At 42.5% G+C, this 13836-nt stretch overlaps 1 protein-coding gene across 1 annotated transcript in view; it reads right to left on the minus strand.

Annotated features, from left to right (window-relative positions):
- Positions 1-13836, minus strand: part of OBSCN (obscurin, cytoskeletal calmodulin and titin-interacting RhoGEF) — a 224764-nt gene that overhangs the window by 126993 nt on the left and 83935 nt on the right. The window contains exons 16-17 of the mRNA XM_064279626.1: positions 9096-9371; positions 5509-5784 (exon numbers count right to left, since the gene is read on the minus strand). Coding sequence (XP_064135696.1) covers positions 5509-5784; positions 9096-9371 — 552 coding nt within the window. The remainder of the gene's footprint in view (positions 1-5508; positions 5785-9095; positions 9372-13836) is intronic.

Below are 13836 nucleotides of genomic sequence, written 5' to 3' on the forward strand. Positions count from 1 at the left end.
GTAGATCATCCGGCCTTTCGTCCTAGTCCATCTTAGGAAGCTCCACTGAAAGCTATTCAGTATCATAGCAACATGCAAACCACCACTGACCGACAAGCGACTTATGAGATGCACATAGGGTATATTGTCCAGGAATCGAACACAGGTCTCCTGCATGGATGGCAAGAATTCTATCACTGAACCAGCAGTGTTCCCAATAATACGATGCAGAATGTTTTGTGGTGCCACCTAGTGGTGACACGTGGGACTGCAGGCCCACAACGGAGGTCAAGGCTCAACAAAATGAAAATAAAGTTCGTTCTCAGGGTACAGACACACACTGATCATTACGTCAATTCTATGCGATAAATACTGCTTTGCCAGTCGGTGGCTGCTGTTTACAGTAATTCATCACTAACAAGGCCTTTCCATTCCTAAATTTTATCTCAAACTCCAAAGGAAATTTACACAGTGTTTTAACTGAAGACAAAGAAAAAACGCGACTTGATTTAAAAAGAGAAGCCCAAAACTCACCCAAACATATCCATTAATCCTCTTCATTTACTTTTTGCAGATCTTATACCAAAATGTGGACCTAGACTCTGCACGTTTACGTGAACAGAGGGCTTCCCTATCCAGGTCAAGAGAAAGCAAAAGTGCCCCAGAGCACCCAAACGGTGATCATTCAAAGATCAGCCTCGAGATAATGCCAGTATGGCTGGGTGACCAAAGCCTCCCCTCTCCTGTCTCAATGGAATTCAAAATCTCATACTAGTGAGAAGACCCATATTGTGAGGGGTCAGGACATCAGAAAAATATTCACATAACCCAGATGAGAGACACTCGATCTACCTCAAGCTCCAGATAGAGCCAGAGTCCTGAAAACCATGGAAGACAAGGAAGGTCCTGGGTATGGACTGGGAATTTGTGACTAAGCATTCCAGCCCAGAGACACCACCTGAGGGGAAGAAGAATGACCCCACTCCCTTTCTTACATACGGCTCTCAACCAGCATCTTGTGGCCCTGTCTTAGGATGGGTTCTCTAGAGAAATAAAACCAGTAAAAAGTATATTATAAATATATAGAGAGAGAGGGAGAGAGAAAGAGAGGAACAGAGATTTATCTCAAGGAAATGGCTCACGTGGTTGTAGAGGTTGGCGAGTACCAAGACCACGGGTCAGGCATCAGGCTGGAGGCTTCTCCTGACTTACATAGCTGCAGGGGCTGACAAACCCACGATCAGCTGGTCAGATGGTAGGCTGCTGGCTCACAGGCTGTGGAGGCTGATAAATCCAAGATCTGCAGGCAATATGGCAGATCACTGGCTCAAGTCCCAAGAACCAGAGGTCACATGATGATGAGCCAGCTGCAGGATCCAGAACATCCAAATACACTGGATGCAGGCCACACCCCCAAGAAAACACCCTTTACAATTGATTGGCTTATCACATCAGATCACATCATGGAGATGATTACATTTTATCACAAAATTAAGGATAACTACATCATTACCTAACTGCCAAACCACTGAGAATTAAGGCCCTCCCAAGATGACACACAACCTTAACCATCACAGTCAACCTCTTGTTAACTTGGCACCTGTACACAACTCCCTAAACTCTACACAATCTCTAAAGACAATTAGAAAGTCATACCTGGGCCTAACATCATACAACTAACATGTGTACAACCGAAAACATACTATCTGCATTTACATCTTATATTTTATACCCAGCCCAGCACCCTCGAGTCGATTCTGACTCATAGCGACCCTATTGGATACGAGTAGAACTGCCCCATAGAGTTTTCCAAGGAGCGCCTGGTGGATTTGAACCGCCGACCCTTATATATTTATAGGTTATATTTATCTTATATTTTATAGGTAAAAAAACAAAAATATTTGATACACACATACAAGGAAGGAATACTCCTAACAGTTACAGTCCTCATTTCTGCCACTGGTCACATGGTCATAGCTGGTATTTAGAACTACCTTCTTCCACCACCCATTCCGTATACTCTTTGTCCTCGGCAAGCACCTCAGCTGGTTGTGGTTCTTTGCTTGGTGGGGTGACCTAAACCTTCATTCCTGAAGGGTTTGGGCCACAAGTAGTCATGTCCGAACCAAGTTGCTGTAGTTTTCCATTGACTTTAATCACAGGGCATGGTAGTGCTAAGAGACACCCTAAAGGAACTCCTGTATTCCAGACATACTCTTCTTTACCTCCATGATGTAATATCAATCCGATTTCTTACTGATAATCAGGATCAGTCATACCACCCAATACAGTAACTCCCTTCTTTGCCTGTTGATGCAGAGGCATGAGGAGCCCAAAGTAGCCAGGAGGCATTCTTAGCTTCCAGTTCAACGGAATTAATGCTGTGTCTTGGGTTTTTCTCCAGGTGGATGCACTCCTCCCTTTGGAACTAAGACCTCTAGACCCACATAGCATAGGGTTACAGGAACAGGAAGCAAAAATTTTGCAAGTGGGTCACTAGGGGTAATAGTGAGTGGTGCCACTTCCATTTCCATCTCTTCATTCCTGGACCCACGAATCCTGGCTATGGGAGAAACGGCACCATATATTGAATGCTAGTTTAGAGCATATGCAGCTTCCTGGAGAACACTGCCCCAACCCTGTGAGGTATTTCTTTGTTCATGAGCTCACTGGACAATGATGGTAGCGGCTGGGGAAAGAGGATGACTGGTTTGCACAGAACTCATCATCCTATCTACTTTGTTGTTAAAATCTTCCTCTGCTGAGGTCACTCTTCCGTGAGCTTTCACACAAGACACGAATATCTTCACTTCTTTGGCCCATTCAGAGAGTTTTATTCATACACGTCTTCCCCATACCTCCTTGTCTCCAGTTTTCCAATCATGTTCCTTCCAAGTCCCTGACCATCCAGCTAAACCACTGGCCATTGCCCATGAATCAGTATACAATCCCACATCTGGCCATTTCTCCTTCCAAGCAAAGTGAAGAACCAGGTGCACAGCTTGAAGTTCTGCCCACGGGGAGGATTTTCCTTCACCACTGTCCTTCAGGGAAGTCCCAGACTGGGGCTGCAGTGCTGTAGCTGTCCACTTACAAGTGGTGCCTGCGTATCACACAGAATCATCTGTAAACCAGGCGCAGGTTTTCTCTTCTTCAGTCAACTGATCATGAGAAACTCCCCATGAGGCCATAGGTGCAGACTAGGAGATGGAAGGTAATGTGAAAGGAGTGGAGACCATTGGCATTTGGGCCAGTTCCTCATGCAACTTGTACCTTCAGGTCCTGCTTGGGAGCAGTCTTGTATATACCACTTCCATTTAATGATGGAGTGCTGCTGTGCACATCTGACTTTATGGCTCTGAGGTTCAGACAACACCCAGTTCATGTTGGGCAGCTCAGGCCACATGGTGATTTGGTGGCCCATGTTTAAGTGTTCAGTCTCTACTAAGACCCAGTAACAAGCCAAAAGCTGTTTCTCAAAAGATGATGGCAGGGCTTTGCTGCAAAATCCTAAGGGCCTGCACTGTGATTCACCGATAGGGGCCTGCCAAAGACTCGAAACAGCATCTCTATCTTCCACAGACACTTCAAGCACCATTGGATCAGCTGGATCATATCATCCAAGTGGCAGAGCAGCTTGCACAGCAAACTAAACCTGTTTGAGAGCCTTCACTTTTCTGGGCCACATTCAAAACTAGCAGTTTTTCGAGTCACTTGATAAATAAGCCAGAGTAACACACCCAAATAAGGGATGCATTGCCTCCAGAATCCAAAGCGGTCCACCAGGCATTGTGCCTCCTTTTCAGTTGTGAGACAGGCCAAATGCAATAACTTATCCTTCACTTAAGAAGGAGTACCTCAACATGCCCCACACCACTGGACCCCTAGAAATTTCACTGAGGTGGAAGGCACCTGAATTTCTGTCAGATTAATTTCCCACCCTTTAGCACACAAACGTTTTTACCAATAAATCCAGTCATTTACACTACTTCCTTACTAGGTCCAATCAGTATAATGTCATCAGTGTAATGGACCACCGTGACATCTTGTGGAAGAGAAAAGCAATCAAGGTCCCTGTGGACTAAATTATGACATAGGGCTGGAGAGTTGACATACCTCTGAGGTAGGACCGTGAAGGCGTATTGCTGCCCTTGCCAGCTGAAGGCAAACTACTTCTGGTGTTCCTTTGAAACCAGAATCGAGAAAAAAGCAGTGGCCAGTGCAATAGTTGCATACCAGGTAGCAGGAGATGTATTAATTTGTTAATGAAACCCCATCTGGAACAACAGCTACAATTGGGGTCACCACCTAGTTAAGTTTATGATGATCTACTGTCATTCTCCAAGATCCATCTGTTTTTTGTGAAGGCCAAATAGGCAAGTTGAGTGGTGATATGGTGGGAGTGGTGGGAATCACCACCTGTGCATCCTTCAAGTCCTTGATGATGGCAGTAATCTCTGCAATGCCTCCAGGAATGCAGTATTGCTTTTGGTTTACTATTTTCCTAGGTAGGGGCAGTTTTAATGGCTTCCACTTGTTTTTTCCTACCATAATAGACCTTGCTACACTTGTCAGGAGTCCAATGTTGGGGTTCTGCCAGTTGCTGAGTACATCTATTCCAATTATGCATTCTGGAACTAGGAAATCACTACAGGAGATGGGTTAGGGGACATACTGGAGCCGCTGTGAGATGGACATAAGCTGAGACTCCATTAATAACCTGACCTCCATACACAACCACTCTGACCGGTGGGCCACAGTGACGCTTTGGATCTCCTGGAATTAGTGCCAGTTCAGATTCAGTATCCCAGAAAGGTCTGATTATTTCCTTTTCCCCCAGTGAACAGTCACTCTTGTAAAAGGCTATAGATCCCTTTGGGGGATGCTGGGAGAAAGATTAACACTATATCTCAAGGAAATGGCTTAAGCGCTTGTACCAGCTGGCAAGTCCCAAGTCCATGGGTCAGGTGTCAGGCTGGAGTCTTCTCCTAACTCACATACCGGCAGGGCTGATGAGCCCAAGATTGGCAGGTCAGACAGCAAGCTGCCGTCTCACAGCCTGCAGAGGCTGACAAATCCCAAGATCAGGAGGCAATATGGCAGGTCACTGGCTCAAGTATCAAGAACTGGAGGTCAGATGATAATGAGCTGGATGCAGGATCCAGGGTGAGCAAAAGCCAGCGAATTCTGCCAGAACATCCATATATATTGGATGCAGGCCGCACCCCGAGGAAACTCCCTTACAACTGATTGGTTGATCATATGAGGTCACATTATGGAGGTGATTACATTATATCACAAAATGGAGGATAACTGCACCATTACATAACTGCTAAACCACTGAGAATCATGGCCCAGTCAAGTTGACACACAATCTTAACCATCACAGGCCCCAACCTTGGGCAGAAAATTAACAAGGTGAGAAGATGGGCAATATGGAGACACAAACAGCACCATGATCTGTTGGAGTGATAAATCAGTCACATCATCATCTCCAAATAAGGCTGTTACAACTTCCAGAGGACTCACCTGTGACGTCCAGGTGGAAGGAGACCTTCTGGCCCCTGGCCTCACAGCTGTACTCTCCAGCATCTGCCTTGCCCACCTGCTGCACCACCAGCTGCCGCCCACAGCCTGTGGCCTCCACGTGCACTCTTGAGCTTGAACTCAGCTTCTTCCCATCCTTGTACCACACCACCTCTGTCTGGGCCTGGGCCACCTCACAGCTCAGCATGGTGCTGGCCCCTGCCTCAGCCCACACCTCACTCCGTGCCAGCTGCTCCTTGGCAAACACCACCTCGGGCTCTGGGAACAGGGAGGGACAAATGGTCAGAGACACAGACCTGGTACTAACCCACTTCACAGACACTGAAGCGTCAGGGTTCAGTACATTTTCCCTTGATTCCAGTGACGTCATGTGTTTTGTGGGCTGTTAGACTTGAGTTCACAAACACGAGGACCCCGTGTCAGAGCTGCAATCTGGGGATGTCCTGAATCAAGAGCAATTCCTAAGGCTGGAGGACAGTGGCTGAGGATGTTCCAGCTCAACTGCTAGTTTATTGCTTTTCCCCATGACAGCACTGGGTGGGCAGGGCAGTCTTGTTTACTAGTGCACCCAAGTGTATGGTAGGTGGTATGTGCTCCATAAAAATATTCCACCTGTTTATCAAAGTGTAATTTATATATAGTACACGAATTGTATCTGTACAGCTCAGTGAACTTTATACATAACCCTATGTAACCACCATATATCAGATATAGGCCATTTCTGGCCCCCAGTCACCACTGATCACCCTCCAAGGGGAACCAACATTCTGAGTATATCACCATAAATTATTTTTTCCGATTCTTTAATTCACCATGAGGCAGAGCCAACTTGATGGCAACTAAAAACAACAACAAATTCTTGAATCTCACATGAATAGAATTATACATTATGTACTTTCTTCGGTTTGGTTTCTTTTACTCAGCATGTTTACAAAATTTATCCATTTGTCACATGTAGCAGCAGTTCATTCTTTCATTTACAGACTAGGAGTCCATGTTATGAATACAATACAATTTGTTTTTCCTTTTATTCTTGATGGTCATTTAGGTTGTTTCCAATTTGAAGATACTATGAGTAAAGCTGCTATAAACATTCTTGAATATATCATTGATGGGCATATGAAAATGTTAGGACAGATGGTAGGCCTGTGTTAGGATTTACTGCCAAATATTTTAAAAAATTGTTATGACATCTTATATTCCCACCAGCAGTGTGTGAGAGTTCCAGATGCTCCACATCCTTACCAACACTTCATATTACCCATTTTTAATTGTATGCATTCCATTAAACTAAAATGAATACATACATCATCTTAGAATTTTCAATCTGTAGTTGCATTCATTCAATCATTCACACAACTCGTATCAAGGGAGTTCCTACTATGAAGTGGCCCTGGAGATGCTTCCATGGGCATGGTAGATAATTCCCCTGCTCTATGGAGCTTATATTCTAATCAAGAAAGAAAGACGAATAAACATAATCACGAAAATAATCACGTAATGCTAGGGTGGAATGCTGTGATGAGATGAAACAGGCAAATGTGCTAAAGAGATAAGACAACCTTAGACTGAGTGGTCAGGGAGGACATTGCTAAGGAGTGATAATTAATCAGAGTCCTAAAGATAAGAGGGAGCCAGCCCTGTAAAAAGCTGAGAAAGAAGCATTCTAATGGAGATGACTGCCAGGCAAGGGCCCTCCAAAAGGAGTATGCAAGGTGAGCAAGGAAAGTAAACAGCACAAGCTGTGGTGGAGGAGGACCTAGAGAACATACTGGATTGGGGAGGCAAAATCCCTGAGAAGGGGGCACCACGCAGAGATGTGAGTCCAACTAGTCACCTGCTTTTCCCCTCAGGGAATTTGCTACTTCCAGAAATAGGAAAAGACACCGAAGATCTGGGTAAAGTGCCGGACCTAGGCCTGCTGTGAAAAAAGAGACATCTCAAGGGGCCAGTGAGATAAAGACAAGAGATTGAAGAGACACTACTCATTCCCTTCAAAACGTCTGATGGTTCTGAAGCTGCATGGGACAGGAGGCTACGAAGCCAAGCAGGAAACCTCTGAAAAGCAGAGAAGACTTTTCGGCATCTTGGAGTCCTGAAGAGACAAATGCTAAAATTCAGGGTCTACTGGGAGAGGGTCCCCAATTCACACCCCAAGCTCTCAGCAAGAATTCTTGCAAGACTTTGCCCAGGAATGAAGAAGAACCAGAGATAGATGACCCTTATGAAAATGTCAGTGCAGCCTTGAATCAGCTCATTCCCCGAAGGGATTAAGGTTGTTAGCCCCCCTCTAATTTGTCTATCAAAAAATACAATGAATCATAATCAACAATTTTAACACAAGACATCGATAATCAATCAAAAATTTGCAGACATGCCAACAACAGGAGCAAATACTAGAAATCGGAATAAAATAAAAATATCAATTGATACAGATATTAGAGTTATCAGACTAGGGCATAGCCACAATTAATATATTTTTTTTTTAAATCAAGAAAGGAAATAGACGATAGATCAAAAATGAAGAATTTCACTAGGAAGTTAGACTCTAAAAATTAATCAAATGGAAATTATAGAACTTGAAAATACAATGACTGAATTAAGTACTCTACAGATGGCTGTGACAAAAGATTAGATACAGCAAAACAGAGGATTCATGAATTGAAAGACAGGTCAAAAGAAAATACCCAGAATAAAGCAGGGAAAAAGGAAGAACTAAGTGGCAGAGAGTGAGGCAAACCAGGCATGTAAAAAAAAAAAAAAAATTTTTTTTTTTTTTAAGAAACAGTAATAAGGTCTAATAAAGTGGCACTGAAGTCCTAGAATAAGAGAGAAAGAATGGGGCAGAAGAGACAATGAACAAGGATTTTCCAGGACCAACAAAGACATCAGCCCACAAATTCATGATTCTCTGCAACTCCAAACAAGATGAATACACCTAGGTGGTTTAGAGTTAAACTGCTGAGAAATCGAAACAAAAAAATCTTAAAAGAAGACAGGTGAAAAAAGATATATAACCCTCAAATGAAACATAATAAACTGACAGTTGATATACAAACAGAAAATATGGAAGGCAGAAGACAAGGGAATGATATCTTTATCATATTGAAAGAAAGTAGCTGTTAGACTGGAATTTGATATTTTTTAGAAAATAGCTTTCAGGATCGAAGGCAAAACAAAGATGTTTGGACACAAACCAAAAAAATGAGAGGATCTGTCCCACCAGTAAATCCGCTAGAATGAATGCTGAAAATTTCATTTAGAAGAAAAAGTTTGTCAAGCAGAAGGAAATGACCCCAGAGTATTGGATTTGCAACCTTTGGTAAGTTACAAAACTTCCCTGTTTCTTGTCTTAAAATTCCTAATTAAAGGGAAAGTTTTTGTAAAGTTTAAACAAGTAAAAGACAAGCAGCACTTCATAAAGGGCCTCAGACTCAGCATGTAGTTATTACTTGCCAGTTGCTGTTATATTGGGAGACTCATGAGAAAACAGGAAACAAGATGGCATCTCTCACCAATCACTGCCTGGACATACTCCTCAGGAAGAAACAGGGGCCTCAAGAACCCACCTGTGACATCCAGGTGGAAGGAGACCTTCTGGCCGCCAGCCTCACAGCTGTACTCCCCAACATCCGCCTTGCCCGCCTGCTGCACCACCAGCCGCCGCCCACGGCCCGTGGCCTCCACGCGCACCCTCGAGCTTGAACTCAGCTTCTTCCCGTCCTTGTACCACGTCACCTCCGTCTGGGCCTGGGCCACCTCACAGCTCAGTGTGGCGCTGGCCCCCACCTCAGCCCGCACCTCGCTCTGTACCGGCTGCTCCTTGGCAAACACCACTGTGGGCTCTGGGGACAGAAAGGGACACTCAGTCAGAAACACCATCTAAGTCAGGGAGACAACAATGGACAAAGAAGGCCTGGACAGGAGCCAGGAGATCCAGAAGCTACTCCAGGTTCTGCCTCCAGCTCTGTGGCCTGGAGAGGCCCCAGGCCTTTCTGAGCAACAACTCACTGTAGTGCATTTATACCTCCTGACACTGATGGCAGGTGGGCTGTTTCCTGGTAGGATGTTTTGTGAGACTGCTCCTGGACACACGTTGCTCCAGGAGAGGACTGCGGGATCAGGATGCCTGTGCACCTTCAACCTGACCAGATGACACCAGGACCATTCCCACCAGCAGTGCAGGGGAGTTCCTGGTGCTCCACGGCTGAGACTACTCTTAGTATGTCAGGTGTGCTAACTCCTGGCCATCTGCTGGGTGTGGGGCTCCACCTCCCCATGGCTTTGTGTGCATTGTCCTGAGGACTGTTACAGGCAGCTCCATTTCCAAGTTCATTGGCCATTTCTGTTTCCTCTCCTGTGGTGGCACTGTTCAAGTCTTTACTCAATTTTCAATATCTTTGTCTTTTTCATTAATTGGTCCAAGCAACAATTATGAATAGACCATACTTTACATCTTCCGCCACGGTTTAAAAAAAAAAGTTGGAGGGAGTCCAGTTACTCATGGGTCTGTTTCTGAGCTCTGCATTCTTTTCCTTTGGTCTGTTCATCTATCCTTGCACTGAGACCCTGGTGTCTTAATTACTGTAGTTTTATAATAAGTCTTGATACCTCTGACTTCTTCAAGAGTGCTTGGCTGTACTTGATTCTTGGAAGAAACCTGTCAATTTTCACACCCTCCTTTCCAAAAAAAAAAAGTGTATTTGGATTTTGATTGGGAATGAACATCTTGGAGTCTTCCACGGATACCACTTCATTTATTTAGATCTACTTTACTGTGTCTGGAAATGTTTAATTTTCTCCAACAGTGGCCTTAAACATCTTTTATTAGACTTGGAATTAGAAACATGCTTGATACTACTGTAAATCTTTTGAAATTTCATTTTCAACTGTTTTTGGTATATAGATATAGAAGTGCTGTCTGCATATTTTAGTATGTGGCAATCTTCAATTTTCTTAGTAACTAATAATTTATCTTTTGGCTTTTCTGTATAAATAATCGTATTATCTGGCAGTGACACTTTTGTTTCTTCCAAGTTTTATGTCCTTCATTTTATTTTCCTACTTACTGTTCTTTACAATGTTAGAAACTGTGACATTCGCCATCCTCGTAGTCTAATTTTGAAGCAAAGCTAACCTTGGAATAAAGAGTTTTGATGTTAGCTGGTGTCCTCTGTAGTATCCCTTATCAAATTTGAAAAGTGCCCTTTTATGTCTAGCTTCTTAAGAAATTTTATCATTAATTAATGCTAAATTTTATCAAACACTTGTTCTGCATTTATGATGTTAAATTTTATTACACACTTTTATTTTACATTTATTGAATAACCATATGGATTTTCTCATTAATCTGTTAATGCCATGGATTATATTGATTTCTTAATCAATGTTAAACCAAGCTTGCATTCCTGGACTATGGTCTTGTTCGTAGAGTATTATCCTCTTGATATACAGCTGGATTCACTTTGCCAATATTTTGTTTAAGATTTTGACCTGTAATTTTAATTCTCCATACTTTCTTTGTCAGATTTTTGTAGTGATGTTATGTTAGCTACATAAAATGATTTGAAGAGTATATTTTCTTCTTCTGTTCTCTAGGAGAATCTCAATGACCCTGAAATATTTTCTTTCCAGCATATTCAGTAATTTACCATTAGAGCCACTGGGCTTAGATCTTGCTCTGCGAGGAAATTTTTGATTACTGGATACATTTCTTTAATGGTTATAGCACTCTTTGAGTTATCTATTTCTTCTTGCATCAGTTTTTTGTTTTTTTATTTGTTTGTTTACCAAACCCAAAGGTCATGTTTACCGGCTGTTGAAGTCAGGCTCTACCCACTTAATTTTCTGCATAGACTCCAAAATACAGTAAATCTGGAATAGTCTACAAAGTCTTAGTAACATAGTTCTTTAACAAACACAAACTGACATGAGGACAACCTAGGACTTTGCCATTCCAAACCAGCGTCTTTGGCCATAGAAGGCTTAAGGTTCTTTCTCTGATTGCTTCAACTCTCAAGAGCAGAGACTGCATCTTTTTTTCTGACAAATAAAATAGGTAACAAAACATGCCATTTCATCAGTCTTTACATGTACAGTTCAGTGACATTAAACATGTTTATCATGTTGTTCAACTATCACCATTCCCAGATTTTTCCATCACCCTTAACGGAAGCCAGTGTCCCCTAAGAATTGTGTCTTCCTTTCCCCCCTCAATCCTACCTGGTAATCCCTAATAAACTTTTGATCTCTAAATACCTGCCTATTCTAAATATTTCATATAAGTGGGATCATAAAATACTTGTCTTTTGTGACTGATTGATTTCACTCAGCATAATGTTTTCAAGGTTCATTCTGGTTGTAGCACGTATCAGGGCTTCATTTCTCTTTATGTCTGAGTAATACTCTATTATGTATATGTACCATATTTTGTTTATCCATTCGTCTGTTGGTGGGCATTTCGGCTGCTTCCACATATTGGCTACTGTGAATAGTGCTGCAATGAACATGAGCGTACAACTACCTGTTTATAGTCCTACTTTTGATTTTGGGGGGTATATTTTTTTTTATACGTAGGCATGGCATTGTTGGATTATATGCTAATTCTTGTTTCACTTTTTGAGGAACTGCCAAGGGCGGTTCCATTATAAAATCCCACCAGCAATGTCTGAGGATTTCAATTTCTCCACATCCTCGCCAACACTTGTTTTCCATTTTTTTCAATCACAGCCATCCTGTGATTGACATCTCATTATGGTTTTGATTTGCATTTCCCTAATGACTAATGACTTTGAGCATCTTTTCATGCACTTGTTGGCCATTTGAATTTCTTCTTTGGTGAAATGTCTATTCAAGTCCTTTGTCCATTTTTGATTGGGTTGTTCGTCTTTTTGTTGTTAAATTGTAAGACTTTTATGTATTCTGAATATTAAACCCTTATCTAATATATGACTTTCAGTAATTTTATCCCAGTCTGTAGGTTGTCTTTTCACTTTCTTGATAAAGTACTGTCATGGATTGAATTGTGCTCCCCAAAAGTATCTGTCAACTTAGCTGGGCCATGATTCTCAGTACTGTGTGATTGTCCACCATTTTATGTGATTTTCCTATATGTTGTAAATCCTATCACTATGGTGTAATGAGATGGATTAGTAGCGGTTATATTGATGAGATCTACAAGATTAGTGTCTCAAGCCAATCTCTTTTAAGATATAAAAGAGAGAAGCGAGCAAAGAGACTTGGAGGACCTCATACCACCAAGAAAGCAGCTCCAGGAGCAAAGCGCATCTTTGGACCTGAGGTTCCTGCTCTGAGATGCTCCCAGGCCAAAGGAAGATTGATGAGAAGGACCTTCCTTCAAAGCCGACAGAGAGAGAAAGCCTTCCCCTGGAGCAGACACCCTGAATTTGGACTTGTAGCCTACTAGACTGTGAGAAAACAAATTTCTCTTTGTTAAAGCCATCCACTTGTGGTATTTCTGTTACAGCAGCACTAGATGACTAAGACAAATAGCTGACGAACAAAAGTTTTTATTTTCATGAGATCCCACTTTTCTATTTTGTCTTTGTTTTTAGTGTCTTATCTAAGAATCCACTGCTAAAACCTAAGTCCTGAAGCAATACCTAAATGTTTCTTTCTAAGAGTTTTATGGTTTCAGCTCTTACATTTAGATTCTTGATTCATTTTGAGTTAGTGTTCATGTAAGATGCAAGGTATGGGTCCAGGTTCATTCTTCTGCTTGTGGATATCCAGTTTTCCCAGCACCATTTATTAAAAAGACTGTACTTTCCCCCACTGAATGGACTTAGCACCCTTGTTAAAAATCAATTGACCATACATATGTAGTTTTATTTCTGAACTCTCAATTCTATTCCATTGGTCTACATTGTTGTTGTTAGTTGCCGTCAAGTTGGTTCTGACCCATAGCGACACTGTGCACAACAGAACGAAACACTGCCCTGTCGTCCTGCACCATCCTCACAATCATTGTTATGCTTGAGCTCATTGTTGCAGCTGCTGTGTCAATCCACCTCGTTGAGGGTCTTCCTCTCTTCTGCTGACCCTGTACTCTGCCAAGCATGATGTCCTTTTCCAGGGACTGATCCCTCCTGACAACATGTCCAAAGTAAATAAGACACAGTCTCGCCATCCTTGCCTCTAAGGAGCATTCTGGCCGCACTTTTTCCAAGACAGATTTGTTCATTCTTTGGCAGTCCATGGTATATTCAATATTCTTCGCCAACACCACAATTCAAAGGCATCAACTCTTCTTCGGTCTTCCTTATTCATTGTCCCGCTTTCACATGCATA

Source organism: Loxodonta africana, chromosome 2 (assembly GCF_030014295.1).
Source record: "Loxodonta africana isolate mLoxAfr1 chromosome 2, mLoxAfr1.hap2, whole genome shotgun sequence".
Classification (NCBI taxonomy): Eukaryota; Metazoa; Chordata; class Mammalia; order Proboscidea; family Elephantidae; genus Loxodonta; species Loxodonta africana.